General features: G+C 36.7%; 1 protein-coding gene across 4 annotated transcripts in view; it reads right to left on the bottom strand.

Annotated features, from left to right (window-relative positions):
* The window catches only part of LOC138698574 (dehydrogenase/reductase SDR family member 7-like), a 41,212-nt gene that overhangs the window by 13,802 nt on the left and 530 nt on the right, over positions 1–26,880 (bottom strand). The window contains exons 1-5 of one of the 4 annotated variants that reach the window (XM_069824597.1): positions 25,710–25,926; positions 16,453–16,582; positions 9,725–9,874; positions 6,349–6,458; positions 4,262–4,501 (exon numbers count right to left, since the gene is read on the bottom strand). In XM_069824597.1, coding sequence (XP_069680698.1) covers positions 4,262–4,501; positions 6,349–6,458; positions 9,725–9,874; positions 16,453–16,576 — 624 coding nt within the window. In that variant the 5' untranslated portion in view covers positions 16,577–16,582; positions 25,710–25,926. Of the gene's footprint in view, positions 1–4,261; positions 4,502–6,348; positions 6,459–9,724; positions 9,875–16,452; positions 16,583–22,051; positions 22,074–25,690; positions 25,927–26,880 lie in introns of those variants that run through there. The other 3 variants (XM_069824596.1, XM_069824598.1, XM_069824594.1) reach the window with 3 other exon arrangements.

Below are 26,880 nucleotides of genomic sequence, written 5' to 3'. Positions count from 1 at the left end.
CAACATAACTGTGACAAATGAATACTGTATCTATATATACATACACACGTGATTTACACAATGAGTTGAGCTTCTAAATTAGTAAACTTACATTTAACGTTTTTCATGTGAAGTTCAGCTGTAATATGTCGTCTGCTATTCAGCAAGTATCAACACCCCTAAAAATAGCACGCAGCTAATTGGACTGTTCCTAAACTAAAGAGGCTTGGTGGGCACGGCAAATACAGTGCCCAAAGCACACGGTCTGAGGCAAAGAGCTCCGCCTTCTTACAACTCGCACCCCCATCCCTTCCTCGTCCATTGCTGGGCACGAGAAGAGAGAGCCCATTTTATTACCTGTTCAGAAAACTTGGGTTTCGTAGACTACTACAGATTCTGAAAACATTAGTAGCAATGAAAATGTGACACTCTTTAAGTTATTATTTCATAATGCAATTAAATTGTATTATAATATAGTCATAATACGATAATAAAAATCACTGGGAGGGCACGTGCCCATGTGCCCCTTAATAAAAGCCGCCCCTGATCATACATAAATTTATCTAATTACAAAAGATATTATATCATATAATAGTTAATGACAAAAGTTTTCGATTTAGTCATCTTTAAGTCAAACTAGGAGCATTTGAGAATACTCATAAGACAAACTATGGTATTATATAAATATTACATATTGTTATCAGATACTGAGAAGAATTTTCGGAGGTGTACAGATGGGCAATACATGGAGAATCAGATACAACAAGGAGCTGTACGATATGTTTAAATAACCAGATATTGAAGCCTTCATTAGAATATCTAGACTGAGATGGTTGGGACATGGACGTATGGAGAACCTTAGGAAGGCTAAGATCAATCTTCTTAATGTATCCAGCTGTTTGCTGACAACATAAAGTCCACTATAGTCCACTGTAGTCTATTCAGTTGTTGTTTTTCACGAGAAATGAGGGGTATTTTGATCGGTGTTCATTATAGATGCCTGTTGCTAGTAGCCAGAGTTGGAGTGTAGTCAATATATACTGCAGGGCTGTGTCTTCTGCAACCGGTACTGATGATTTTAATTTACTTCTTTTGTGGTTTATGGATGGATAGTATAGAAGAATGTGTTCCAGATCTTCATCATGATCATTACACCACAGACAAGTAGGATTATCAGAAATGTGAAATCGGTGTAGGTACAATTGAGTGACAATGTGACCTGTTCTGGCTCTTGTTAAAAATGTTTGAACATATCTGGGCAAGTTTTTGTACATTTCCAGGTCATTTGGTTCTTTTGTACAGACTGTAAAATTTTTCCTTTGTCAGAAGAGAGCCAATTGTTGATCCATAGGTTTATAAAATGAGACTTTACTGAAGCAAAAGGACTGGATAGAGATATCACTTGAAGAGGCCTTAGTTGCAAATGTGTTGCCTGTTAAGGAAGGCTAAGATGGTTACCACACAAAAAATAGAGGGAGCAAGGTTGAGAGAAAAACCACGATTGCGTTGGATGAATTGTGTGGAATGTGATTTGGCGAGGTTTGGATTCCGAAATTGGATGAAGCAGGCAGAGGATCGTGAAGGATGGAAAAAGATCATTAATGAAGTCTAGGCTCTCTTTGGCTGTAGTACTAAGAAGAAGAAGACATTATTATCAATGAAGACTTATTTGAGTAATATAAAAGTTCGGAATATAAAGCATATATATGTTTTCACTTGTTAATTAACTAGGTTACCTTGTTGACTAATTAATTAACACGTGAAAGCATGTATATACTTTATATTCCGATGTGATGTAGTGTTAAAAGTTGTTTAATCAAGATGTATAACTTAAAGCATATACCATGAACAAATTAATAAACACTATGTATGTAAGTGCACTGAGGAGCTTAATTAATCAGATTTGTTATATTATGCTGATATTAATTTAGTTGGAAAGTTTAAAATATACAATATGAACAAATGTGACATTAAATTGTTAAAAGTATAATTTGAAGTAAAATTAAAATCTATGTGCATTCTCTGAGTGAGTATGATAGAGGATTACATAGGTACCGGTATCTATGTCTTGTGCATATACGTTACGCAGAGATCATGGCTTAAACATACCAGTGACATGAGAATTCTACAAAATCTGAAAAAACAAGAGTTTTGTTTGAGAATTTATATAAAAGAAAAGTCTGAGTCTACTTACATATGTCGCAAACCGAAGATATGAAGGTACAATTAAAATATTAAAAAAATAATCATTTTGTTGTATTATGCTGATATTAATTTAGTTGGAAAGTTTAAAATATACAATATGAACATATGTGACATTAAATTGTTAAAAATATAATTTGAAGTAAAATTAAAATCTATGTGCATTCTCTGAGTGAGTATGATAGAGGATTACATAGGTACCGGTATCTATGTCTTGTGCATATATGTTACGCAGAGATCATGGCTTAAACGTACCAGTGACATGAGAATTCTACAAAATCTGAAAAAACAAGAGTTTTATTTGAGAATTTATATAAAAGAAAAGTCTGAGTCTACTTACATATGTCGCAAACCGAAGGATATGAAGGTAGAATTAAAATATTAAAAATTAATCATTTTGTTATATTATGCTGATATTAATTTAGTTGGCAAGTTTAAAATATACAATACTTACTTACTTACAAATGGCTTTTAAGGAACCCGAAGGTTCATTGCCGCCCTCACATAAGCACTCCATCGGTCCCTATCCTGTGCAAGATTAATCCAGTCTCTATCATCATACCCCACCTCCCTCAAATCCATTTTAATATTTTCCTCCCATCTACGTCTCGGCCTCCCTAAAGGTCTTTTTCCCTCCGGTCTCCCAACTAACACTCTATATGCATTTCTGGATTCGCCCATACGTGCTCCATGCCCTGCCCATCTCAAACGTCTGGATTTAATGTTCCTAATTATGTCAGGTGAAGAATACAATGCTTGCAGTTCTGTGTTGTGTAACTTTCTCCATTCTCCTGTAACTTCATCCCGCTTAGCCCCAAATATTTTCCTAAGCACCTTATTCTCAAACACCCTTAACCTATGTTCCTCTCTCAGAGTGAGAGTCCAAGTTTCACAACCATACATTAAAATATACAATATGAACATTAAATTGTTAAAAAAACAATTTGAAGTAAAATTAAAATCTATGTGCATTCTCTGAGTGAGTATGATACAGGAGTACATAGGTACCGGTATCTATGTCTTGTGCATATACATTACGCAGAGATCATGGCTTAAACGTACCAGTGACATGAGAATTCTGCAAAATCTGAAAAAACGAAAATTTTGTTTGAGAATTTATATAAAAGAAAAGTGTGAGTCTACTTACATATGTTGCAAACCGAAGGAAGTGGAAGGTAGAAGTAAAATATTAAAAATGAATCATTTTGTTATATTATGCTGATATTAATTTAGTTGGAAAGTTTAAAATGTACAATACGAATACCGGTACATGTGACATTAAATTGTTAAAATACAATTTGAAGTGGGCGGCCGGGTAGCTCAGTTGGTAGAGCAGCTGGCTATGGACTGGAAGGTCCAGGGTTCGATCCCAGGTGGTGACAGGATTTTTTCTCGTTGCCAAACTTTCAGAACAGCCCCGAGGTTCACTCAGCCTCCTATAAAATTGAGTACCGGGTCTTTCCCGGGGGTAAAAGGCGGTCAGAGCGTGGTGCCGACCACACCACCTCATTCTAGTGCCGAGGTCATGGAAAGCATGGGGCTCTACCTCCATGCCCCCCAAGTGCCTTCATGGCATGTTACGGGGATACCTTTACCTTTACCTTTTTTTACAATTTGAAGTAAAATTAAAATCTATGCTATGAAGGTCTATGCTGTACATGGAGTGATTTTTGGAAACTTAATGGATTTTCCTTAAATTAATAGTTCAGTACGGTACGCATTTAGACATAAATTCAGATATATATAACCAATTAACAAAAAAGTTTGTAATAACTATCGATAATAGGAACAACAGTCGATAGTACTATCGTGACTATTGACAGTCTCTATCTCATATAGTCACGAAGGATTTTGAAGTCTCGTAATTATGTTAAAAAGTAAGTTTATAGAAAAATAATAATAGCCTACAGTTATAAAAAACGGTGTTTATTTTCACAGAAACTTCTGTTTCAATTGCTTCACTATTGTTGGTATGACCAATGCATGCGCATAAAATATTGTACATAGCAACCACATTCTTTTATCTCCTAATTTACTGAATGGTCCAAGTTCGAAATTTGCTTTTTTGATCCTCACTCACTTGAATGGCGTGCTTGCTGCCCGTGTAACTGGCTGAGTACGGAGCAGGCATCACTCCTGCAAGACTCGACGTGACAACAACGTGGCCCTCCTTCCTGTCCCTGAAGTGCTGCATAGCGATGCGGGACAGGGATACCACGCTGAACACATTGAGTTCGAACATCTCTCTGTCCACAGCAATGTCGATGTCCTCCCAGTTGGCCCTTTGTGATCGACCAGCATTGTTCACCAGGATGTCCAGCTGCGGACAGAATTCAAAACACTAAATATAGACACACAGAGGTTTTTTAAGAAATTCTTATTACTGGACAAATCGGCACCGAAATTACTGAAATGACATTGATTGCTGCCGCTGCTATTGTTGTGGTTACAAATATTAGATGGCAAAAATCAAGCGTGTTACCAACAGTGGTCAGAATTGCCAACTTGGTGACTTATCTACAGGGAGTTTAATTTTTAAAGGCTGGTGATTCTGATTGAGTACTTCACTGGATATTCGGCCATGACGAGAAATGTCAAGAAGACAGCTCTCATGAGGATAATGCCACAACAACAAAGAATCAGTGGCAAAGGTTTGAGACTTTTGAAGCTTGGCCTACCCAAAAAAATTGAGTTATTATATCTAATAACAGTATAAGTTCGTAATAACAATGTATCGTAACACTTGGATTCACTCCAATCCTTCCATATACTAAATTCACTGTTGGCAGTCATTCCAGTATGAGGCTTGTGGCAGAAGCCTCGCAGAGATGAGTGATGCCTTAGTCATATGTAGCAGCACGTGTGTGTGTGTGTGTTTTTTTTTTTTACAATACAAGCCTGTATTATGCCGCTGTTTGTTTGGATTGCCTGAGTTTAGTAATGTTGTACTTTGTACAATTTGGATTTTACTTCTTAATAAATCCTATTCTACATCACATATTCATTTTGTATGAGGTCTCGCCCACCTCATTGAATACTACACGGCTATTATGAAATAGCCAATATGTATTATTACTATTTAATACGAGAAAAATTCGTACCGGCACCGGGAATCGAACCCAGGACCTCTCAGCTCTGCGCGCTGAGCGCTCTTTCCAACTGAGCTATGCCGAGACACAATATGGCCACAAAGTCATTTAAATATGTGCCCCTGCGTATATGACTCGTATCATCTTAAATGCAGGTAATAAGGCCGTAAAAGCATTACGAGAGGAGTTCGGCCAGCGCCGTGGATCGTGTCCCGGCATAGCTCAGTTGGAAAGAGCGCTCAGCGCGCAGAGCTGAGAGGTCCTGGGTTCGATTCCCGGTGCCGGTACGAATTTTTCTCGTATTAAATAGTAAAAATCCTATTCTGTCTTATCTAAATCTACGTTTATGTATTTACACTATGTACAGATATATGCTTATTACTACTCTGTGTTCTATTCTACTGTAATTGTTTATGAAGTCAATTGAATTCACAAATTTGCAAAAGTCATTTAAGAATCTTTTTGTTAGATCTCTATCTGGTGGCCAAATTCCTCCCCTGTTTATTATGTTTCTCCGCGTGCGCGGGTGTGTGTGTGTGTGTGTGTGTATGTGTGCGCGCGTGCGTGCGTGTGTCATTAGGCCTGCAAGATAGTCGCCAAGGAATGTCTTGGGCAGTTACTCATTATTACCACTACTTGTTACTACATTAAACATTAAATTATAGTTGTATTTGAAAGCATTCCAATTACTGTCCTTCGAAAGTGGATGGTGTCATTAACGACCTACAGAAGAACTCTTAAAGGGAGGGTTCCTTCATAATCTACTGGTAATTTATCGTCGATGTCAAAATTTATTTCTGCTAGCCATGATCCTCTTCTAACATTCTATCATCAGGATAAAGAATTCCACTTTATAGGCATACTCATTTCAAGAATGGAATTACCCACATTGACAGTCCAGAAAGTTCTTCCAGGATCCTAGCTACCAACCAGAAATGATGACGATGATGATGATGATGAAGTCACTGAGTTGTTTCTTCATTCGGTTTTACTACAAATTTGGTTCTAGGACATTTACTTCAGATTTCTCAAGCAATGGTTACACACGAGGATGGAAAAGGATCTTGCAGAGACTCACACGTCCAAAACAGTCGAGCACTCGCTGGAAGTGAGCCCTGTGTTTGTCTATTGCTGTCACGTCCATTGGTAACACCAGAACATCGCTTTCAGTGAGATTCTTCCCAAGTTCTGAAACATATTCATACGAATTTTATTACAGGCATGCAAGTTTTACAGCAAAATTATCATCAAAATTTGAATACAATTAAAACCCTGCAGTTCTTCGTATTTATTTCTCTTGATCTATAATCTTCACTAGCCTTTCCTTAATTTCTCACTATTTCTATTAATTCTAGCAATTTCCTATAACTTCGTGAAGACGTGTAGGATGTGTTGATATTTGTATGTAGTCTTAGAGAAAAGTTTTGTCGCACTGACACTGTATAAGTCCCAGAAAGGAGGCAGTGCGCATGATCAGACATACAACGAAACAAAACTAATTTTATTACCTCAACTAGTCGTTCTCTTGTGAACCAGGTTGCTCGTCCTCTGGTCATGCGCACTGCCTCCTTTCTGGGACTTACAGTATCTGTGCAACAAAACGTTTTTCTAGGACTGTACATAATATGTACTCATATGAATCGTACATATATGTACCGTATTTACTCGCGTAATTCACGCCATCGCATATTTCACGCACCCAAATTATTTACTATATAATTTAATAAATTAATTTTCTCGTGTATTTCACGCATTTAATATCCGTGAAATACTGTAACAAGTACATACTGAAACTTGAAGTAATGAGGTGTATTACAGAGGTGTGAAAATTATTAGAATAATCTTAATTTTAAAGGTTTTTTAATAGTTCCTTCACAAATATTAATTGAATTGATGAATATTGGTATAATTTACTATACTTACGTAGGATATATTTACTACTAACAATGCCAGAAAGCATTGTTGTACATTGGTATTTTTCTTATTTTACAATTGTTATGGGAATTCAGAAATTATTATATTATGTTGGCGGAATTGGAAACATAAAAAATTATATGCACAAAACAGATGTATACGTTCATTCGAACCTTCACAACAATGTAAACGCAAAGAACAATTTGTTTAAAGCATTTCTTAATTAATTTTTGATGTTTCCAATTCCGCCAACATAATATAATAATTTCTGAATTCCCATAACAATTGTAAAATAAGAAAGATACCAATGTACAACAATGCTTTCCGGCATTGTTAGTAGTAAATATATCCTACATCAGTATAGTAATATTATATACCAATATTCATCAATTAAGTGAATATTTGTGAAGGAACTATTAAAAAAACCTTTAAAATTAAGATTATTCTAATAATTTTCACACCTCTGTATGTCGAGGAGCCCTGAATGTACGGTATCTTAAATGCCGTAACGAGAGAGTGCATAGCGGTATTTGGGACCGGACAGCTACCTGTTACAGGCGCACCCTTCTCGTCTATGAAAGTCCTTTAAAAATACCGGTGTAGGGTATTGACCTCCCACTACCATTTGAATGGGGGTGGTTTGAAAGCTTTGTGTTGGATCGCATCAGTTGAGTTTGAGACTCGAAAAGGGAAACCTGTCAAAAGCCGTCTGTTAAAAGTTTTAACAATGAATGGTAAATCCCGATATTCGAGTCATACTGCGTCCTTCAAATTAAAAGTTATTGTGTATGCAGAAACACATGGCAACAGAGCAGCTGGGCGTGAATTCACAGTTCCAGAATTTAATATTCGCTACTGGAGGAAACAAAAACAAGCTCTTCAAGAAACAAATGCATCGAGGAAAGCATTTCGTGGGCCAAAAGGTGTAAAATTCCCTGATCTTGAAGACAAGTTACTAGGATATGTAAGGGAACTGCGTAGTTTTGTCATTTTTACCCTTAAAAATACCAGCTTGTGAAATTCCTCGCTTAATTCACGCACCCTTAATTTATAGATCGAAATTGCGGGAAAAAAGTGCGTGAAATATTCGAGTAAATACGGTACTTATTTTACTTATCTATTGAATCTTTTAGTTGGCTATTTAACGACGCTGTATAAACTAAGAGGTTATTTAGGATCGATGTGACGGTGAAATGTTATTTGGCGAGATGAGGCCGGGAAAAACCTCAGAAAACCCCAACCAGGCAATCAGCCCAAACTGGAATCGAAACCACGCTCGAGCGCAGCTTCAGACCAGCAGGCAAGACTTCTAATGACCGAGATATGCCAGTGGCTACTTAGCATGAGCTTTATGTAGGTAACGTAATGTAATTTGTTTTTTGTGTGTATTTTCAGCATTGCAGCTGTAGGAATAGTACAAAATTTTGCCCTAAATGTTAACTGTGTCACTCGATAAGTACCGGTACCATTCGTATGATTCTGATTTTTACTCTTATCATTAGAGAAACTGATGAGGAATGATTTATCCCTTTGCAGTTTCCCAATAAAATGGCCGGTTTTCTTGCAAATTAAATAAAAAGATTAACACGTATTGTTTTCTTCCTTTAGGAAGTTTGGCAACCTTACTGCAGTGACTAAAGGACAGAACTCTGCTGTTTAGACTGAGTGCGTGTGAAGTTTCATACTTGAGCCAGTGCACTGTTGCCAAATTATGCAGATTTTCAGCCTAATTTTCTAATTAACCATGCATTTAATTACAAAACGCGCATGTTTTATTTATTGCCTTCTTCAATCTACACAGATACACTGCTTCTATCCTGTACGTGTGTCCGTTTAATTTTGTGTATGTTTTTTTTAATTGGGTTATTTTACGACGCTGTATCAACATCTCAGGTTATTTAGCATCTGAATGAAATGAAGGTGATAATGCCGGTGAAATAAGTCCGGGGTCCAGCACCTAAAGTTACCCAGCATTTGCTCGTATTGGGTTGAGGGAAAACCCCGGAAAAAACCTCAACCAGGTAACTTGCCCTGACCAGGATTCGAATCCGGGCCACCTGGTTTCGTGGCCAGACGCGCTGACAGTTGCTCCACATGTGTGGACTTCTGTATGTTAAGTGTAAATCCTATTTTCGCTACAATAATAAGACAAATTCAGTAATAACCACTTTCAATGCAATTCAAATGTTATACAATCAAATTATTTTTATTTTTTTTTATTTTATTGGGTTATTTTACGACGCTTTATCAACAGCTTAGGTTATTTAGCGTCTGAATGATATGAAGGTGATAATGCCGGTGAAATGAGTCCGGGGTCCAACACCGAAAGTTACCCAGCATTTGCTCTTATTGGGTTGAGGAAAAACCTCGGAAAAAACCTCAACCAGATAACTTGCCCCGACTGGGATTCGAACCCGGGCCACCTGGTTTCGCGGCCAGATGCGCTGACCGTTACTCCACAGGTGTGGACCAATCAAATTATCAAGAACTTTATTAAATTATGAATATATTCAAAACAGGCATGTTATGGATGTACTCACTGAGACAGTCCTCCTTCACTCTCTCCAGCTCATTCTCCCTGCGAGCTGACAGCACGAGTTTGACTCCTGCTGGAGCCAATGCAAGAGCCAAGTGCTTTCCAATGCCACTAGAGGCCCCTGTGATCCATACCACTTTGCCAGCCAAAGAATCTACAGCAAATAAAGCACATATTAACTGTGACTAGAAACAGCTCTGCTTTAAGATAGGACGGATTATAGAGCCCAATAATGGTTATCCTGAAAATCAAGTTCTTCCATTTACATGTTGTCGGGAACATCATCATTAGCTACGCTGAAGGCAGTAGGAAACAAATCTAAAATCAGAAAACATATTGCCGAGAACAGTTTTAGTGCACTAACAACTGAAGCGTATTTTTCAGTGTTAGTAGCTTCACATTCTGATAAGTAGGGGAAGTGTGATGAAGTGCAGGGTGCGAATTAAGATTTCTGATGAGGTGGGGATAGAATACTAGATAGAGAATAATAATAATAATAATAATAATAATAATAATAATAATAATAATCCATGGCGCTACAGCCCGTGAAGGGCCTAGACCGACCAGCCGGCTGCTGGCCTCACGCCCACATGCCGAAGCAGAGGTGGACGATCATCCAACCAGAATGGAGGAATCGTGTGGTTAGCACGATGATGCTCCCAGCTGTTATAGCTGGTATACGCAACCGGATTTCACTACCTATCGTAGCTCCCCAAGTGCATCACGATGCTGGGTGAGCACCGGTCCCATACACTGGCCGAAAATTCATGAGAAAATTTCTTCCCCCATGAGGACTCGAACCAGCGTGCATTCCATAACGCGAGTCCTAGGCAGGCTGCCTTAGACCGCGACGCCACGGTGCGGGACAGATAGAGAATACCATACATAAAATTATTATTAGCCTCATTCGATATGGCTCAACGCTTGGTTGTACTGAGTTGCTTGTCTTGCATTTTGATTATAATAATACTTATATCCACGAGCAGGCTTATGATAAGATGTTACTAATTAAAGGGTACACGGGAATAACGATCAAGGTCCATTTTAGAAAGTTTCGAGAAAAACGAATTTTAAAATTTAAGCACTTAATACTTTGTTATGTGTGTATTTAATAGAAATTGATGTAGTGGAATGTCAAGAACGATGATTTCTTATTACTAGCTAGACCACACATGATAGTACTTCTTTTCCACTATAAGATAGCATTATTAACTCAATTTCGATTTTTTATGGACCTTGATCATTTTTCCCGTGTACCCTTCAATTGTTGTCAACTCGCCGGTGATGATAATATATCAATATTATTTTCTTTGCTTAGTTACAACCACAAGAAGTAGATCTGGAAAAGAAGAGACATTATGAACCCTGCTTTACTTATCTGGAAGAGAAATACCACATACCCATTTGTTGCTGGGAAGTAATTGGCTTGCTCTTTGGTGCAAGGGGCACTATCTCATGTTTTTGTATCAGTTTCTTTCCATATTGATCTTTTGGAACTTCAAGATATAGCCATTAATGTTTTAAGACATTCCTTGTTAATTGTAAATAACCATCTGTACAGTTCTATATATGAAAAATAAATTATTCCTGTCGAGGACAGCTGCCCCCCCCCCAATAAAATAAAATAAAAATAAAATTAAAACTAGAATATTGTTGATGTACAATAATCTAGGTGCTGTTACAGTTCGGTACCCCTTTTTCAAGGGCAGCTATCCTTTTCGGATTCTTCTCTCTTTATAAAGTATACTTGTATTAAAACAATTATATTTTATGAGGGGGGGGGGGATAGAAGTTATCCCGGGCAGGAATGTTAATATGAATTTATAAGAGCGGGATAACTTTTCAACCCCCGTTAATTCGCACCCTGATGAAGTGTCCCCCCCTCTGAAGCTAGAGTTCTCACAATGTAAGTTCTTTCCAAAGAGTTTTCTCTGACCAATATGATAAATGAACATGTAACATTAAACTACCTTAGCAGCCATCAAACATATTAATTAATTGATTAACTAGCGGACTTACTCGTGTTAATTATGTAAAATTTGTACGACGTACAGCTGTTTCAGTGCTTCATCACACCATCCTCAGAGCCTACTAGATCTCGGCGTCATCTCGAACTTCTCTGCCTGTTATGTGGGTGTGTTTGATTGTTGAAAGGTGTTGAAGAGTGGAGTCAAATAGTGTGTGTGTGTACTGAAATTGATCTGTGTGTTGAGAATTTGATCGGGGTGTGTTTTAGTGTGTTTGTATATTTCGTATTGTTCTAGTGTATTGAGTTTTTGGTTCTTGGGTTGTATGTGTAGGATTTCCGCATTTATGTTATTGTATGTATGGTTAACATTGGTTATGTGATCGGCGTATGTAGAAGTATTGTGTCCTCTGGTTATTGCTTTAATGTGTTCTTTGTAGCGTGTTTGGAATGATCTGCCTGTCTGTCCTATGTAGAACTTGTCGCAACTATTACATGTGAGTTTGTATACACCTGTGTGGTCGTATTTATTTGTTTGTGTTTTTTGTGTGTTGAGATGTCTTTGTAGTGTGTTTTCTGTTCTATATCTTACATAATTAACACGAGTAAGTCCGCTAGTTAATCAATTAATTATATTCAAGTGTTAAAAGTAGTGTATGCAAGATTCAAAATGGATTATCAAAACATATTAACTTTACATTTTTATTTAAAATCGAATGAAGCAGGCCAAACGAAATCCATCAACTGGCCGCAGGTTGAAGAGTCATGATTATAGAGGTTCCATGCGTCTACCTATGCCAGTGGTTCTCAAATTGTTTGAAGGTGCGACCCACTTTTGGGTGAGACATTTGTTTGCGACCCCCCACTACATGCCGGTACCTAACCACATTCGAAAAATAAAAATTCCTCTAAAATCGAAAAGAATGATAGTTTTACTCAATCTGTGGATACCACCCAACTTCTAATGTACCGGTACTTCTAAGGCAAGAAATTGGAATATGAAAACTTAATTTGCAATAAAATTCTCTTTGGCTTCATAGACTAGCCCACTTTGCTGATATATTTTTCCAACACTTAAAACACGTTGAAGAAGTAGCTTGCAAGGCAAGATGTTAACATAACAGCCAGCGACGGATTTATAAGGAAACTTGTTTTCTGATCGACATCACTTCACAAAAAGAATTTGATTAATTCCAGTGTACAATAAAAAAAATATGGAAAATGATAGATAAATAATGAGTTTGCAAATCTAGTCTTTCAGGTGAAGCTCCCTGTAAAGCAGATTTGAATAATTTCAAGGGAAAATTGTTCCGGGGCCGGGTATCGATCCCGGGACCTCTGGTTGAACGTACCAGCGCTCTACCCCTGAGCTACCCGGGAACTCCACCCGACACCGTCTCAACTTTTCCCTTTATATCCACACAACTCGCGTGGGCTGACGAAACGCCAGAAACCCACAACGAGTGCACACAATCTCTGTGTGACTTGGAATTGTGGTTTTCTGTTAACGTACACAGTAACGTATATATTATGCAAATCTAGTCTTTCAGGTGAAGCTCCCTGTAAAGCAGATTTGAATAATTTCAAGGGAAAATTGTTCCGGGGCCGGGTCACACAGAGATTATGTGCACTCGTTGTGGGTCTCTGGCATTTCGTCAGCCCACGCGAGTTGTGTGGATATAAAGGGAAAAGTTGAGACGGTGTCGGGTGGAGTTCCCGGGTAGCTCAGGGGTAGAGCGCTGGTACGTTCAACCAGAGGTCCCGGGATCGATACCCGGGCCCGGAACAATTTTCCCTTGAAATTATTCAATAATGAGTTTGTTTGTTCGTTTTTGTGGACATACAGATAAATTTGCACAGCTTTAAACAATTTTTTTAAATGTATTTTCTGGAAAAAACGCAAATAATTATGACAGTCACAGATAGATACTTAGTCCGGTTTATGACAGTTATGTTCAGCGGCTGTAATTCCAAAATGCATAGACCAGATTTAGATCAAAAGAATACAAGAATATCTCGAGCTTGCAAAAGAAGCTCTTGAATAGTATTTTCAAATTCGTATTCATGGAAAATAAGTTTCTGGTCTAGGAGTGCCATTGAAACAGAAACAAGAAATAGAAAATGATAACGGTATGTGAGTATAGAGATCACATTTGAGAAGCTATTTTCTCAAAAAATAAACAGCACATTTGCTTTATAATTATTTAAACTTTTTTTATTTTCATATTCAACGTTGTTTATGATTAAGTCGACCTGGTTGGCGAGTTGGTATAGCGCTGGCCTTCTATGCCCAAGGTTGCGGGTTCGATCCCGGGCCAGGTCGATGGCATTTAAGTGTGCTTAAATGCGACAGGCTCATGTCAGTAGATTTACTGGCATGTAAAAGAACTCCTGCGGGACAAAATTCCGGCACATCCGGCGACGCTGATATAACCTCTGCAGTTGCGAGCGTCGTTAAATAAAACATAACATACGTTTCTAAATGCAACATAAATTGATGGTTTTTTTTCCTCTCGCTGTTTTTTATACTAAATTGATGTTAATAATGTGTTTTTTTTTTAATCATGTCGCGATCTCCCTCAGTTCTTTACAGGGCCACCTTAAGCTTTTTACACGACTCCCCCCCCCCCCCCGAGGGGATTGCGATCCCCACTTTGGGAACCACTGACCTACGGCAAAGCTCTCCATTGGATACTGATTATTTCGCTGTAATATCAATGTCAATTACTCCCCTATATTTATTTTACCAGTGAGTCAGTACGTGGTGTATTTCTTATCAGTATGTCCTTCATTCTTTATTCTGTGTTACTGACACAACACTATAATTTTATGTAAATATATGCATCATAGATTAGCTTTCCCCAACAGTGAATTGTAAGCCAATGAATTAACGGCCTTTAGTAATAACGAGCGTGGGGAAAAATGTTTATGCTGCATTGACATTTGAATTTGTTCTTTACATGAGTAACTTAATTTCACACAAGCTGGTGCTTGACGAGTATTTTCTTTATGAACAGAAAATGTCAAGAGTAATGTGTGAAAAATACATACACTGTAACACAGCATACTATACAAAGAAATGTATGGGAAATCAATTACTAGCAGTGGCGCCAACTTATATGGGACTGAGTTCACCCAATAATTTGTTGTGCTATTATTATTATTATTATTATTATTATTATTATTATTATTATTATTATTTACGATAAAAGAACTTAAATGTGAAACTTTGGAAAACAGACGTGGGAAAACTAGAATAACATCATTGTATAGAGCACATCTAGGTCAGAAAGCATGGGTAGACATAACGGCTCGGTTAGAAAAGCCAACATACTATGGTAGGAACGATCATGATTTTAAAATGAAATGTAGGAAACAGAAAACGGATGTAGGTAAATTCTCATTTTTAAATAGAACTATAAATGATTGGAATGACCTACCTGCAGTGGTCTTTGAGGGCTGTCCTTCCTTAAGGAGATTCAAGAATAACTTAAAAAGTTGTGTATAAAGTGCAAACTTAAATTAAAGTGACATTTAACATTTAATATTTTAAGGTGACATGTATTTATTTAGCCTGACGAGTTACTCCCTTTGTTTGAATTGTAAATTATTTAAAAACAGCGTGCAATAGGGCCTTAGACTAGAAATGTTTAGCTTAAATGTAGTTCTGTTTATAAATATGCATAAGGATGTAATTATTTTGCTTATTTGAACTGTTGTATCAGTGAAGCGAGGTGATTCAGTGAAGTTATGGTTTTACAGTGCAGTGAATAGTTCCGATCAGTGATAATTTATAGCGTCAATGAAATGTGTTCTATAGTGTCAGTGAAATGTGTCATAGAGTGTCAGTGAAATGTCCTAAAGTGTCAGTGAAATGCGTCATAGTGCCACTACAGTGAGTGAGATGAGAGTAAAGTGAAAGACTATTGAAACTTATGTAGGGCCTATACATATGTAGGTTGTATTGTAAAATTAGGTTATTTTATGTTTTATTATTAATTGTAATTTTTGTGTTAAATTGTATTGTGTATTGTATAATTGTATTGTGTATTGAATTGTAATTTTATTGTGTATTGTTTATATTGTGTATACCACTGCCACTGGGTGCTTGCCCACTTGCAGTGTAAACAAATAAATAAATAAAATTATTATTATTATTATTATTATTATTATTATTATTATTATTATTATTATTATTATTATTATTATTATTATTTATGAGATTTATTTATTTTAACTTAAAACTAAAGTGTTTGATAATTTTGTCAATATATCTTAAACTGCAAATTAGCAAAATAATGTATACAAAAGTTACAAAACATGTCTTCCATTTATTATTGTAAAAACATATTCATTACAATGTTGATGGAAAAAAGTAAACATTATGAAAAAGAGAAAATTACTGAAAGATACAGATGGCTTAGAAATACATTGTAAAGAAACAGAGCAGGAAATTCTAGAGGAAAAAAGCTTATTCGAAATCAATGATATTTTGTAATACTAGAAAACAAAATAGACATACTTACTATATTGCTTTTCTTTAAATGCTGGTTTTATTATGTTTTCTTATTACTGCTGTAACAGCTTCTATTAATTATTAAATACTATAACATCTTTTAATATAATTGCATGACGGAGTAGGAGTTAACATTTTGTACTAGAAATTAACAGTGCTTACAAAATTTGGAGAGAAAAGAAGGAACTGTACATAATATGTTGTTTAAGGTAAATACCCTTGTCACAACCATTGAGTTGTTTCTACTTACCTATTGGCTTCCCAAATTTTTCTGCCCATGCCAGTTTGAGGTCACAATCGAAAAAGAGTGGAGCAATAAAGTCGATGAGAAGATAAACAAGCACAATCAGTGCTACACATGTCAGTAAGCACATTATGATCTGGAAGAGATGGAACAGCAGTAGAAAAAAGAACACAATAAAATGTGAGAAACAAAAACTAGGATTTTTTTTGTCTACAACAAAGGTTTTCGTTGTTTTTATATAAAAAATTATTTCCTTTTATTCGTTAGAGAACCCCAAGTCCACACCTGTGAGTAACGGTCAGCGCGTCTGGCCGCGAAACCAGGTGGCCCGGGTTCGAATCCTGGTCGGGGCAAGTTACCTGATTGAGGTTTTTTTCCGGGGTTTTCCCTCAACCCAATACGAGCAAATGCTGGGTAACTTTCGGTGCTGGATCCCGGACTCATTTCACCGGCATTATCACCTCCATTTCATTCAGACGCTAAATAACCTAAATGTTGATACAGCGTCGTAAAATAACCCAATAAAATAAAATAAATAAAAAAGAACCCCAATGAAATGTTGCAACACACCTAATAACGGTACCAATACCTGAGAAATTGTTAGGCTCATTAATTGTGATGGGGGGAGGGAATACTAAGTGAATGAAGTATTGTCAAAATAGAAGAGATAGACCTATACTGAGTTGATATACTGCTTTCGGAATTTTGTGGTACAAGAAACATAGTAATATATGAATAATTTCGAGGGAAAAATTGTTCCGGGGCCAGGTATCGAACCCGGGACCTTTGGTTAAACGTACCAACGCTCTCCCACTGAGCTACCCGGGAACTCTACCCGACACCGATCCAATTTTTTTTGGTACGTTTAACCAAAGGTCCCGGGTTCGATACCCGGCCCCGGAACAATTTTTCCCTCGAAATTATTCAAATTAAGTTTACAGGGAGTTATTCCTGAAAGCTTAATTTGCATAGTAATATATGTTTAATTTTTCGAAATTGTTCTTCAATTTCTTTAATATGTTTTCTGTAACCAACAAAGAAATAAATGTTGAAGTATATTTTTACGTCTTTTCATTGTATTTCTGACTAGATGATTGTAGATATTAAGGCATTAGTTATTTAAGCAATGAAGTTAAGGGAGGAATGTAATTGGATTTTGAGGGAAAACTTTTATTTAATTTTTATTTTTTCACTTGGTTTATTTGGTTTTCCCTCTTTAAAATTTTATATCACATAATATGATATGACTATACTAAAATTGTAACCCATTTTAATTTTATATATTTTCTGAGGAAAGGTGTAGAATTTAAATTTCAATCCTCTCAATTTACAAAGCCAAGGATGTCGCTCTCCCCCCCACCCTCTCTCCAATAAAATTGAGAGGCCTCGCTTCTCCAAATAATTCTAAGAGAAATTTCTCATATTAAAAAAAAAAAAATAATTAATTTGTTTGGAAGAGGAAGTAGGCCTTTAGTAATTAGGGCATGAGCCAGAAATGATTATTTCAAATCCATAGAGAGGATCAGCTGTCGTAATGACCATGTTAATGAAGCAACTCACAATCCCCTCTTCCTTTCTCTTCTCCTCCATTTGAGATTGGTGAATCCACTGCTTTCTCTAATTCAATTCACTTCAAATCTATCAACTATTGTGATCGAACAGTATGGGTCATAAATATTACCAATCAGAAATAATAATACAGAATTAACAGTTCAATTAAAATAGTACTTATATGGAATTAACAGTGTATTCGGCTGTATTTTTGCCATTAGGCAGTTTACAAATTATTATTAATGTTAAACATTTTTAATAAAATAAATTTGTTACGAAATTGAAAATACCCTTATCAACATTCAATTTTTAATCATCATACCCATACTCAACATACCCATGAGCCAACAACACTACAATGAAGAAGTGAACACAATGAAATACATAGCACAAGAAAATGGTTACAGCCCAAACATAATAGACAACATCATAAGGAAGACAAAACAAAAACTCAACAAACACAAAAAAACACAACATAAACACAAGAAATACATCATACTAACATACGAAAACAAAAACACACACAAGATCGCATCCTCATTCAGAAAACAGAAATACAACATAGCATACAGTACAGAAAACAGACTACAAAGACATCTCAACACACAAACAACACAAACAAATAAATACAACCACACAGGTGTATACAAACTCACATGCAATAGTTGCGACCGTTTCTACATTGGACAGACAGGCAGATCATTCCAAACTCGATACAAAGAGCACATTAAAGCAATAACCAGAGAACACAAAACATCTACATATGCCGAACACATAACTAATGCTAACCACACATACAATAACATAAATGCGGACATGGAAATCCTACACATACAACCCAAAAACCAAAAACTCAACACACTCGAACAATATGAAATATACAGACACACTAAAACACACCCTAATCAAATTCTCAACATACAGATCAATTTCAGAACACACACACTATTTGACACAACTCTTCATCATATGAACGCACCCACACAACAGGCAGCAAAGTTGAGATAGCGCCGAGATCTAATAGGCTGCTTACATAATTAACACGAGTAAGATCGCCATTTAATCAATTATTTTAATGATCGTTTCTTGTGATGATCGTCATCGAGGGTATGTGCTTGTTAAGTGATCACTGTCATCAGTTATTGCGATGTATTGTATTGTATTATATTTATTAACATTCCATGGTATTCATACATGCTTACAGCTAGAATATGGAACAAGTCAAAAAACTTAATACTATTATAAAATCTTAATTTATAGTCACAGTCTAGATGAAATATATACAGACGAGATTTACAATATAGTCTACTAGTACAACACATAGTTTTAGTATCAATTTCATGAAGTGTTATTGAATGTCATGAATTCACCTACAGAATAGAAGGCGTGAGAAATTAGGTACTTCTTTAATTTGGCCCTAAATAATTTTATGTTTTGAGTTTCATTTTTTATATCGATAGGGAGGCTATTAAAAATTTTTACTGCCATATAACGCACTCCTTTTTGATAGCACGATAGACTTGCCGATGGAGTATGAAAGTCATTTTTTTGACATGTATTTATGCTATGAACTGTTGAATTAGTTACAAAGTTTTCACGATTACATACGAGGAAGACTATTAATGAAAAGATATACTGACAAGCCATGGGCATTATTTGTAGTTTTTTAAAAATAGTCCTACATGACTCCCTAGATTTCGCACCTACTATTATTCTAATTACTCTTTTTTGTAATAGAAATATACTCCATTTTGAATCTTGCGTACACCACTTTTAACACTTGAATATAATTAATTGATGAACTAGTGGACTTACTCGTGTTACACTATTCGACTCCACACTTCAACACCTTCCAACAACAAAACACACCCTCCTAACAGGCAGAGAAGTTCGAGATGACGCCGCGATCTAGTAGGCTCTGATGATGGTGTGTGAAGCACTGAAACAGCTGTAAGCCGGACAAATATTACATATTTAACACGAGTAAGTCCACTAGTTCATCAATTAAGAAATATATTGTTACTATCTGTGGAATTTCCCCAGAATATTATTCCAAAACTCATTACCGAGTGGAAGTATGCAAAGTATATTGTTTTTAAGGTATTGATATTTACTATCTTTTGCAGCAAAACAAGCTGAATTTAGTTTGGGAGTAATTTCTTTAATATGATTTTTCCAATTTAACACATTATCGATTTTAACACATTAGCTATTGATAATGGATAAATTCTTAATAAAGAAAATTGCCCAAAATAAAACATAATGACCGGAAGCAGAATGACAGATTGGGTTGCAATTGTGGCAGTGACACTAGTACCACTTGTTCATCATCGCTGCAAGAATTAACAAAGGGTGAACAAGGGAGTAAAAAGAGAAGAGGTAATGCATAAACAGGCCTGAATTTATGTATGGGCGACATTGTCCACTGCTAGGGTTGCCAATCCTCCAGTATTTTCCGCGATCTGTATTTAGCCCTAATTTTTAACAATCTCCAGATTCCCATATTTTTCTTCTCTTCCAACATTTTTCTTCCTTAATCTATTTGAAACATTTAATTTTTTCATGATTTAAGGTGATTTATATGATGGATTCAGTTGTTCCAGAGATGCACTGAAATGTGCAATCTCTGTAGAGGTAATACGAGGGGGATCCAGGAAATAACGACCGTTTTGTTGTATTAATTAAAAAAAAAACATATTTATATGAAAAAACAAAGTCTGTTACATAACTGAAGCTTCCTTTACTTCTCTACATAATCACCACCTACATTTAAACATTTGTCGTATCTATTCACTAGCTTTAGAATTCCCGTGTTATACTCCTCTGCCGCCAGTTCATTAAGCCAGGTGTTCACTGTCTTCTTCAACTCTTCATCACTTCCAAAACGCGTACCACCCAGAAAGTCTTTCAGCTTAGTGAAAAGGTGAAAATCGCTAGGAGCAAGGTCTGGACTATAGGGCGGATGATCAAAGATTTCCCAACCGAATTGATCCAGCAATTCTCGAGTTGAAGCAGCAGTGTGCGGGCGGGCGTTGTCGTGAAGAAGCACAACTCCTCTCGAAAGCATTCCTCGCCTCTTGTTTTGGATGGCTCGCCGTAGTTTTCGTAAAGTCTCACAATAACGATTTGCATTGATCGTAGTGCCTTTTGGCATGAAATCCAGCAAAAGAACACCTTTGCGATCCCAAAAGACAGTAGCCATGACTTTTTGTGTTGAGAGAGTCTGTTTGAATTTTCTCGGTTTCTTGGGTGATGAGGGATGATGCCACTGACGTGATTAGCGCTCGGTCTCTGGGGTGTTGTGAGACACCCAGGTCTCATCACCAGTCACAATTTGATCAAGAAAGGCGTCTCCATCTGTGTGATATCGCATCAAGAATGTCAATGCTGAGGCCATTCTCTGAGTTTTGTGTTGGTCACTGAGTTGCCGTGGAACCCATCGTGCACAGATTTTGTGGTAGCCAAGATGTTGCGACACAATTTCACCAAGCAAAGAACGAGAAATGTCAGGAAAGGCAATATGCAATTCGTCGAGTGATGTGCGCCTGTCTTGCAAGATTCTGTCGTTCACTTTAGTCTTCAGGTCTTCTGTGATGAGTGATGGGCGTCCGGGTCGAGTTTCATCATGGACATTTGTTCGCCCATTGTTGAACATTTCGCACCATTTTCTCACATTTCTTTCATTCATTACAGTATCACCATACACTTCTTTCAATTGCCGGTAAATTTCTGCAGGTTTCAAATGTCGGGCATTCAAAAATCGAATCACACTCCTCACCTCACAGTCGGCGGGATTATCAATCACGTCGTTCATTTTGAAGTAACACAAAATGCACAATGGCGACTTGTTGCAACCAGTACTCACAACATTATGAGAATACATGTTAAGGAAGCCAGTTGACCTTCAAACAAGGAAGGGGAGTCAGCTGCGCGGCTGGTATGCGCGAACGGTCGTTATTTCCTGGATCCCCCTCGTACTTGCCAGAAATAGTTTCAGGGCTCACTAGTTTAAAATCAATGCTAGAGTAACAAATTAAAAAAAAAAACTAATTACTGACTTGTGTTGTAAGCATACAAGGCAGCAAACTCATGTAGAATGTTTTTCCTTATGAACAGTAAGTGAATGGATGTTTGAAACAGTAGGACAACACATCTAATCAAATCATAACTGCAAATCACAGTTAACTTAAACTATTCATGTATGGAATTTTTACAATTTGTTTGAAACTATTACACGAGGCAAAATCTCTCAAAATACTTTTAATTTAAGCCTAACTGTAAAATAGTTTTCTGTAGTACCACTAGTATTTTCTTAAAAAACAGTTGGCAACCCTATCCACTGCAGTGGAGTAACAGCACGTCTGACCGTGAAATAAGCGGGCCTGGGTTCAAATCCTGGTTAGGGCAAGTTATCTAGTTGGGGTTTTCACTCAACCAATTGAAGTAGAATTGCTGGGTAACTTCCAGCATTGGACCTCGGACTCATTTCGCCATCATTAATTCACATATCACCCATACCATAGCCTGGGTTAAGTTCACAGTGTGGTGTGCTGTACTTGTACAAGAGTGCTGCCGTTTGGCTACCCAATCATTCACAGAATAGGAATGGTAAGCACAATAAGCCTCAGGCTGCAGTGTATGCCTTCCGGTCCCTCCTCTGAACAAGGAAGAAAAAAAAGAGGCGACATAGACACTGGCCCAGAGCACCAAACTTTTGAGAAAAGAAAAAAATCGAGCTGAAAATAAACTTTCGACATTTTCCTACTTCCCAGATGCCTGCTTTAGATAGTAGCATATGTTAAATTATTGTTACATGCCACTTTCTTTATAGCTTAAGTGCTAAATGTTTAAGATTTGTATAAATTAGTTAGTGGGGGAAGCAAACTTTTTTATAGCTAATGGGTGTAGCACTACCAAAATATGAGGCTGTGCATAAGGGCTGTAGTTTTCAACCATCTTGGGTTAAGCAGTTACCATGAGTATCATATGAAAAATCATACAATGTCATTTTCTAAAAAAAAATATGTAAGAGAATTTTTGAGAAAAGCAATTAAAGTTTTCTCGCACTTTTGTATAGAATCCTACCCTCATCTCCAAATATTTCAAAGAAGTCGGTGCCTGACTCCAGACATACGGTTCCTATCTTTAGTCCACCGAGAACTAACGAGAGAAAAAATACGGACATTTCTGGCTGGACTCAGGATACACACTAAAAAGCAGGACATGTCCAACAAAATATGAAAATCTGGTAAATCTAACAATACAGAACTAAGTCACATGGACCCAAATGTTACCAAGTAGGCCAGCGTTGTCAGACACAGCCTAAACGGAGCAGAGCGCTCCACTATAACTCGTTGCGTGCTCCGGTGCTTCCACAGACATAAGCAAGTTCACGCTCCGACTGGACGTCTCTAGCACCACAACCGGTTTCGGAGCTTACAACTCTGACACTACTGAAGTAGGCTAAACAGCGCACTCAGGTGGATAATGCCACTATCAGTAACAAACAAAATATTGACAATATTTCATTTACTTTTGGTGCCTAAATATCTGATGCTGCCCAAGATATTCACAAGTTAGTGTTTGTGCTTTGGCTAATTTTAAAATTAATTACAGTTAACGTCCATAATTGACTATCTCCTTGAGACAATTTAATAATACATTCGATATTTGCTACAATTTTAAGAGTACCATACCAAATGGTATGCTGGTATTAGTATACATTGGATAAAAATAGTTTATTTCGATTTTATAAGATTACTTCTTGTAAAAAAAACACCACCTCATTCTAGTGCTGAGGTCATGGAAAGCATGGGGCTCTACCTCCATGCCACCCAAGTGCCTTCATGGCATGTTACGGGGATACCTTTACCTTTACCTTTTACCTTTACTTCTTGTAAAAAAAAATAGCCAATAAATTTCGAAGAAGGAAATCTCTCTGCTATGCATTATAAATTTCGCAAGTTCTGACAAGAATTGAACACATTCTAAAGTGACTCGAACACTAACGTCTAACAATCGCATTTGGGAGGTCCTGGGTTGAAATCCCGTGGTCAGCCAATCTGACTTTTTTTTTTTTCGTGGTTTCTCTCAGTTACAAAGGTAAATGCCGGATTGGAAATTCACATACCATGATTCATCATAGTCTTAATCATCAATATCATGAACATTAAAAAATAAAATCTAAATCAGTAAATTTACACGAACACAAACCATAATACACGAAAATACGTAAGGAACAGAAACTAAATGATCTACTCATATATTCAAAGACCCTACACACGCGATTTGACCATAGATGTATGTAAAAATAAATGAATAAAAAAGTATTTGAAAATATTTTATTTTATAATGATAACAACATCAAATAAAGATATTTACTATTTCTAAACTAAAGGTACAGGTATCGTATGAATGATGGTCAATGTTGGATATGTTCTCTGCTCTCATAATGAAAACAACAAATGACTAATCGAATTGGACCCTATGCCTACATCTCTAGCCTATGAGCTGCCAACTTTATTATTATAGTGAATTGCATTACAACCTAGTTAATCTGCCCTGCAGTTGTGAAATGTGAAGTGGTTGGCGTGATTGGTGTTTGGCTACATTTTGGAATTCTGTATAGTATTCAATATTGGTGGTTTTATGTTGTTTTATGGTTTGTAAAATGGGGAAACGGACAAAATATAGCCGAAAATAAAAAACTGGGAAAAAGAACAATGAGCGGTTGGTAAGTAGACATTCTTTAAAATGATAAAGGATACACATTTTGTAAAATGTGAATTCACGTTATACGGATACTTGTACGCGACATTGTTTAGTGTACGCTGGTTGACAGAAAACTAAAAATCTCGACAAGTGAACCATTCTGCAAAATGTGTGAAGTACCTCTGAGAAGTCATCGTATTTAAGCCTAAAAAAAGATTAGGTGTATCTTCAATCCCGCTACTTTAATAATTGAAAATAACCTAAAAATTATAGCACACCACCCTAAAGATGTTGTGATCATTGCGAAAGCTGTAAACCCACATAACCCGCTCCCTCCCCCCCAAAAAAATATACCGGTAATAGTTTCGACGGATTAATTTCTTAAATATTTTCACACGAAATAATCACGTACCGGTAACCCGTAGTACCACCAGTATGTTGCACAATCCTTTCTCGGTCCAGGGTAAATCTATTCATGTATCTTGTCTACCAAAATTGTACCGGTAAGCATACCAAAAGTAAAACAAACGAAACCTAATGTCACCGATACCGGTACAGTACTCGACCTTACGAAAACTCGTATAGACTACTTATTTTACCCTTCGAACATAAAATAGACTTACTTTAATGCTCGAAGGGTGTACCATTCCCAGTTTCACTTATTTTCATCGTAAAATAACGCAACACAAATCAGATGTCAGTCCCGTGTCTGGTGCGTAGCGAGGTCGAAGATTCAATAAAGAGGGTGAGATTTTTCAAAATTGTATCTCAGTTCTATATTTAGTGTTTTTTTATATTAAAATTTACTTAATGGTTTGGCGACTTTTGGACTATCATGCAATGCATGTTTTGCCGGCCAAATTGTAAACACTACATATTATCACGTAGTAATTTACAATTACGTAAGCAGTGAATTTAATACAGTAAGTTGCAATGTTACCGAATAATACACAAAGTATAAAAAATACATAGGTCTACTTACTGTAAACTGTTGTACACACCTGATATCGCCTGCTTACTCACAAATTCGTCTGTCGACTGGATTAACAAGTTACTTTAGATAAAACGTCAGTTGCTATATCCAACTGCACAAATCAGCAACCGGTATACTCCCACGCTAGGCACCAATTTTCATGTTGATAGTGAAATTATATTGAAGTACCGGTGTATTATGTATTGTAATCTTTTCCCACGTCTTTGGACGCAAAACACTGTGGCTAATTGAGGACAATATGCATGGACGATAAGATTATGAAGGTCTTTGTAGGAGGTTCTATTTATATAGCTGATCACGATTTTATTGCAACTTCTTATCGAAGAACGTGTATAACTATTGTACATTATTGGCATTGCTACCATACAAGACCACATAGAGAGCCACCGGCGTAGTTCAGTTGGAAGGCGTTTGCCTGCCGATCGGGAGTTACGTTCGAGCGCGGGTTCGATTCCACTTGAGCTGATTACCTGGTTGGGGGGTTTTTCCCAACCATAAGGCAAATGTCAGGTAATCTATTGCGAATCCTCGGCCTCATCTCGCTATCGCCAATCCCATCGACGCAAAATAACCCCGTAGTTGATGTAGCTTTGTTAAACAACCAAGTAAAAAAAATACCACATAGACCAATGTTGTGCGAAAAACAAAATAAGTTACTTATAAATAAATACCTACATAATTAAATAACTAGGTAAATAAATAAATTAAACTAATGTCACGAATAATTAATTTTCGACGTTTTAAAAGGCGTTTGAATTATTTTAAAATAAAATTACCTTTTTTTTTTTAAATTCATCATGCAATACTAGAAAAAATGGAAGATCAAGAAAACACTTGTCTTTAAAATTATTTTACAAATGAACAATAAACAACTGAAAAAAGATGGCAGGGGTTCATAGAATCCCTATAATTACGTGGAACATATGAGTGGCTGTCGTCAGATAAAGCTTTTCCGGATCAGGGATTGGGCCTAATCGTAGGGCATCGCTTGATGTGAATTAATTTAGCATAATCATAAAACAAATAATTTGAACTTTTAACGAATATCGTAAATTGTAACAGACATTTTTTTCCACTTAAACGATCCACGCTAAAATAAACTAGGTGTCTTTTTTCAACAAAATATATTTGCAATGCCCAGTTGGAAAGAACACTCAGCGCGTAGAGCTGAGAGGTCC

This window comes from Periplaneta americana, chromosome 4 (genome assembly GCF_040183065.1).
Source record: "Periplaneta americana isolate PAMFEO1 chromosome 4, P.americana_PAMFEO1_priV1, whole genome shotgun sequence".
NCBI classification, from domain to species: Eukaryota; Metazoa; Arthropoda; class Insecta; order Blattodea; family Blattidae; genus Periplaneta; species Periplaneta americana.
This window is presented reverse-complemented; position numbering and strand designations above follow the sequence as displayed.